The sequence below is a fragment of the Lycorma delicatula genome, chromosome 6 (genome assembly GCF_047948215.1).
Source record: "Lycorma delicatula isolate Av1 chromosome 6, ASM4794821v1, whole genome shotgun sequence".
NCBI classification, from domain to species: Eukaryota; Metazoa; Arthropoda; class Insecta; order Hemiptera; family Fulgoridae; genus Lycorma; species Lycorma delicatula.
In genome coordinates, this window is record NC_134460.1 from 51677803 (window position 1) to 51683802 (window position 6000).

General features: G+C 28.4%; 1 protein-coding gene across 19 annotated transcripts in view; it reads left to right on the forward strand.

Annotated features, from left to right (window-relative positions):
- LOC142327059 (uncharacterized) overlaps positions 1 to 5682 on the forward strand; it is a 413864-nt gene extending 408182 nt beyond the window's left edge. For 18 of the 19 annotated variants that reach the window (XM_075369836.1, XM_075369837.1, XM_075369849.1 and 15 more), the window contains 2 exons: positions 1789 to 1902; positions 4670 to 5682. In XM_075369836.1, coding sequence (XP_075225951.1) covers positions 1789 to 1902; positions 4670 to 4817 — 262 coding nt within the window. In that variant the 3' untranslated portion in view covers positions 4818 to 5682. The remainder of the gene's footprint in view (positions 1 to 1788; positions 1903 to 4669) is intronic. The other variant, XM_075369852.1, reaches the window with a different exon arrangement.
- The last annotated feature ends 318 nt before the right edge of the window (positions 5683 to 6000 follow it).

Sequence of the window (6000 nt, forward strand, 5' to 3'; positions counted from 1 at the left end):
CCATGAGATACTGAAGATAGTCTCATCAGGGTTAAAGGAAACAGTAAAAACACCTTGAACAGTAAATCAGTACAAAATTAAAAAGTAAAAAATTACAAATGAAAAAACTCCATATTAATATTGTATATAAAAAATAATTAAATTATGAAAAAATAGAATTGAAAATAAGAAAAGGTAATAAACAAAATCGGTATATAATACAATAACAATTTTAAGGACATTAACTTTTAAATATTTGAATATGTATTTAAGGTAACAATGAATGATGTGTGCAAATATTCAGGTTTATCTAAATAGTAGGTGGCTATTGTTTAAAAGTTCATCCACACAGTAATAGTTACAAGATTTTTACATAAAAATTGAAATAACATTGAAAAATATGCTCAAAATAAAATTGAGATAATATATCTAAATAATTATTTAGTAATAATTTACAAACAAAATTTTTCAAAATGTATTACTAACAGTTCAGTTTAGGATTATTAACTATCAACGAGATAAGAAAATTAAATAAAATCGTGCAACTGAAAATGACAATGTACAAATTACAAAATGAATATTTTCTGACATTAGTTAAAAAATAAATTACATTCACGCTGCTGACACTTCACTATTTTAGTAAGAATAAAAACTGTTGATGGTTGGGAAATTTCTTTTTATTGAGGACAAAAATGGTTGACAGGCATACTATTTAGAAAGAGTAAGTTTCAAGAATGTGACAGGGAGGGTGGGAGGTCTGTTTGTTAACAAACACTAAATCTAATGTAACAAAGTAGACCTTTGAGAACAATGAGAACTGAACTATACTACTTCAAAAATAACGATAAACCAATAAAAAGAGGTAAATTCCAAGTCAGTCAGTAGAAAAACATGTCTATTATCATCTCTGAGAATGTTTAATAAAAACCACAGGGGCTGCTAAGAGTAATAATGGTTTATTTACATGCAAAGCATAAAACATATTAAGTAAGATCCAATTAAATAAAAAAGAACCATAGACTAAAAAAAAAATTTTTACAGGTTATGATTTAGAGGGAGATACTTTTAGTACAGGATTACTCCCAGATTAGTCAATCTACGAGTAAATAATGACTGTGCTATCTAAAAGTATTTTCCGATTTATTCCTGACTACCGATGCACAACAACTTACTTTCTAAAGCAGCTAGTTTGGCAGTAGTGTTTACTTAGAAAAAAAACTGATGTAATTGTTACTCACCACCCTTAATATAACATTTAAGATGCAATTGGAATGCAATGCATAACTCTGGTAACAAAAGCATTACAGCTTTACCTGCCATTCATTCACCATTTCCTATTCTGTAGCTATAGCAGTTACTTTGTAGTATTTACTTTCTATTTTCTCTTCATGAATAAACTTTAATGAGAACTTTCAGATAGATTGGAGCTATACATTTTGTTATTTGTCTTAGTTCTTTCCCAAATTCAGTACAATAAGATCTAATAAATCAAAGTTAGCAACTCTGAACACAAAGTAGAATCTGAACCTAACTATAACCAGTAAAATTTAGCTTATAATTACAAATGGATGCACAATACAATAGTACTTTTTGGTACTATTGTATCAAAATGCTGCAGCACAGTGTCTGAAAGATAAAGAAATCCCGTTTCCATTCATCAGTTTCACCCTACATGAAACATCATCCTAATAACATCCTTATAAAAACTAGTTGTAAATGAAAATTTATGTCACTCGGTGGTTATTTTGTTAATTTAGTGTTCCTGATTTATTATTAAAAAAACTCAATATATATTTTTTTTAATTTCAGTTTAAGAGGAAGCCAGAATAACAATGAAGGATCACATGTACTGACATCTTTAAATCCTACTAGAGCTTTTTCATTACCTATACATCTTGAGAAACTAATCCTTGATCTGCACAGGTAAATTATTTAACTTAGTTTTAATTTTTTTATTATTTTAAAATTGATGATGCTGAGTGTTCTGCATCTGACAGATCTCAGCACAAATAGCTAGACTTAAAACCAATCAATCCGCAACCAATCTTTTTGTTTGCCCATGCTTCCCTTTTACCTTAACATCTTCAATTAAACTTTCTCATTCCTATTCTTTCTTTCTTTATACAATATCCTCCTTATTTATACACATTTTCTTCTTAGTAAGTGACATGTCTAGTATCTTTCTTCTTTTTTTTATTACTTCAATTGTTTTTCGATTTTGTTCAATTTTACATAAAAAAAGAATTATACTAAACAGTTATTGAAATAAACTGGAAGACAAGATTACATTCAAAATCATTTAAAAATTTTAAATTAAAATTTAAATCTAGATTTTCACTTAAAATGTAAGAACATTAAACAATTATCCCCTTCCTTAGACTTTGTTCATGGGAGCGGATATTTCTTTGATTGCGAAGATCTCTTTTGACTGGTTTAAATTTATCTTTCTATGCTCATAAGATACCTAGATTAAGACCGTACTGGACAATTTTAATTGTAGGTTTCGATGGTTTAAATAGTGCTAAATTTTTGCTTTGAGTTGTTACTGCCTAATTTATATATTTTACTCTTTTTCTAAAATATTGTTAAAAATACTTGTTTTATAGTGTTTCATAAGTACTGATTATCTATCAATTAATACTTTTTGTTATAACTATTTCTTCTTTCTTCATTTATATATGTAAAATATTAACAAATATCTACATCCATCATATATATTAATTTAGTATAGTCCATTTTTTCCTCTACATTAAATAACTATTATAATATAATATTTTTTCAGCCTCAGAATTAATACTTATCTAATTTTGTATTTTGCGGAGGCTGAAAAAATATTATATATATATATATATATATATATATATATATATATATATATATATATATATACACACACAGACAGACACACACAGACACACTCGACTTTAAACGACTCCCATGTCTATCTTTATCTTATCTGTATTCTTATTTATATACTTGTCCCTTGTATTCTTTGTTCCTAAGACCAGCTGTTTGTTTTTTATGTATACTCTTAATTCCATGCTTCTCACATTTCTCATCAAAGTCATTCAACATTCAATTAACATTTTTTTTCATTTTCTACTAGTAACATCTTGTCATCAGTGAAATGGTTATATTCAATCACAAGTTTTATTATGTGGGGGGGGGGGGTGAATCAAATTTAAACGGTAATTTTGTTATTCTATGCAGCAAGTAGTTCTGAGCAGGATGGGACGGAGTGGAGGGTGTGTTAGAGAGGGTGAACCAGCTTGATTAGCACCTCCGCACTGTTCTGTTGTCAGTACAACCATGAGTGAGCAAGAGATTCCGTCGTCTGTTCCACAAAGTATGCAATACACTATCCCAGAATCAAGTGCATATGTGGACCAGATAATTTAAGGGCGAGTGAGAAAGTGTAGAAAATGAAAGTCATGATCGACTTCCAAGGTCAAGTCTCACAGCTGACAACATCCATGCTGTTCAAAAACTTATCGAAGGATATCGCCGATTCACTGATGAAGAGATCGCATCAGAAGAGGATATCAGCTTTGGAAGTGCTCCATCTATTATCACTGATCATCTTGGCTTTAGAAAAATTAGTACTCGATGTGATGAGACATGGGTCCATCATTACATTCCGGAGTCAAAAATGGCAAGTAAGGAGTAGTGAAGGAAGGATGAGGACTGCCTAGTGAAAGCCAAAATCTATCTGACAGCTGGAAAAGTTCTTGCAACGATTTTGTTTTACTCAAGGGGAGTTCTACTCCTTGATTTTCTTCACGATCAATGAACGGGAATGCAGCTTACTATTACCAGCTGCTACAGTCAACAAAAGCAATCAATGGTAAACAAAAGACTGGGTATGTCCATCAGAGAAGTCATCCTTCTCCATGACAATGCCAGGCCGCACACCATGATTTTGAGAAAGGATAGATTGGAAAAAATGCACTGAAAAAACCCTAGACCACCCTACCTACAGTCCAGATTTGTCCCCCTGTGACTATTTTTTGTTTGCATCCTTGAAAAATTTCTTGAAAGGGAATAATTCAAAAGCAATGAAAACGTTGAGGTGTGCTTGCACTATTGGTTGATGACTTATCCTCAGACCTTTTATGAACAAGGAATATTCAAGCTTCCAAATTGTTGGCAAAAGTGGGTAGATCTTGCAGGAGACTATGTGGAAATATGATGAAGTTATGAATTATGTATATTATTAATCAATAAATTTATTAAAAAAAATTACCGTTTATATTTAATTCACCCTCGTATTAAGCATGTTATTCAATTAAAAGTTACAATGCAACAAATTTTTTTTATGGTTTCTAAAAAGCAACCTGAGAACAAGCACAAGCTTTCTTAAGGAAAACTGTCATCCATCTCCAAAAACACATGGCATTTGGAGATATTCAACTGAATTATAAATTATTTAGTCAGATCCCTACTGAAGGAAAAATCAGTGTTAAGCTATTAGGTTAATAAAACTGAAAATACATTATTTATGGAGCGTGTGAAATATAGTATCATCTGGTAATTCAAAACATGTTTTCTAAATAACTCTCCACTACAAACAATAAATAAAAATACACATTCTTGGGAGACTCATTTTTACCGAAAATTAATGTGTTAAACTCAAATAAATTTGTGTAGATAATTAAAAAATAATAGCATTAAATTTTTTTTTCTATTTCAGTGTCGATGGATGTGATTATGGAATCGATTTGGAAATACCAGAAGTCATTGAATTCGAAATGGCAACTGCTCATTATAGTAGATATAGATCATTGAACCCTGACTATGTGAATGGTATAGTGCAAAGTGATAATGAAATCGCCTTATAATTGTTTAATATTGTGAAATCTGTGATACAATTAATTATGGTCAATGCACCATTATAATAAATGTAAACTCTTAAAATAAGGATAACAAAAAAAGACAATTGAAGAATGACGAAATTTAAGATCTGATAAAAAAAAAACATGAAGGCAATTGTGTAAATATTTATATGAACATGTGTGTAATTTAGTGAAATGATTACTATAAAAAATTACTTTTTGTTCACATAATTACAATGTAATGTAACTTATTCACTAGTCATAAAATATTATTTTGTAATATCTTTACACTTTTATTATTTTGCATATTTTTAAGACTCAGGTTTCTTTCACACTGGACAAAGAAGACATTAACAATTAATTGTTAATGTATAAAATAAATCAATTCTTAATTTTTTTTTCTGTAATTATTAAGTTTCCAAATGTCTTATACAAAAATGTTGATTACAATAGTAATATTAAATGCAGAAGAATATTTTAATTATTATATTAGTTTTAAGAAATATATGATTCCTATCATGGTTTTTTAATGTACATAACAGATTTATAAAATTATAATTTACATTGTGTAACAGATAAAAATAGGATGTTAACATATGCATGTTGATTGAAGAAACTTTTCACTTTTTCAGCGAATGTAGCTAGCTATATTAAAAATAAAAGTATGGTGGATTATGTCAAAAATGGGGTTTCAGAGGGTTTTTTTAATTGATATACAATAATGTATAAAATAATAAAACATTTTAGAAGTTTAAATGTTTAAAAACCATCAATTAAAAAAAAAAACTAAGCACTGCATACCAGTAAATATATATATATATATATATATATTTTTACAATATTCTGATAACATTAAAATGAATTTAATGTGCAACACAATGAAATAATATTCATTAAAAACTATATATATATATATATATATATATATATATACATAAAATTGCAAATAGTGTTAGTATTCTCATGTGTAACATGAGTAAAGTAATAATATATTTTATTTTCTTTTGTTACAATGTGTGCTACTCTTTCACCAAAAATTTCATAAATTACTCTGAAATAGATTAATTTTAATCAAAAAGTCATTTATCTTTAATTTTAGGTGAAAAAAATCAATCGATCAATCATTCTGAATTCTCTACATCATTATTAAAATCACAATTTTTTTTGTGAGAAGTGATAACGATTTGAA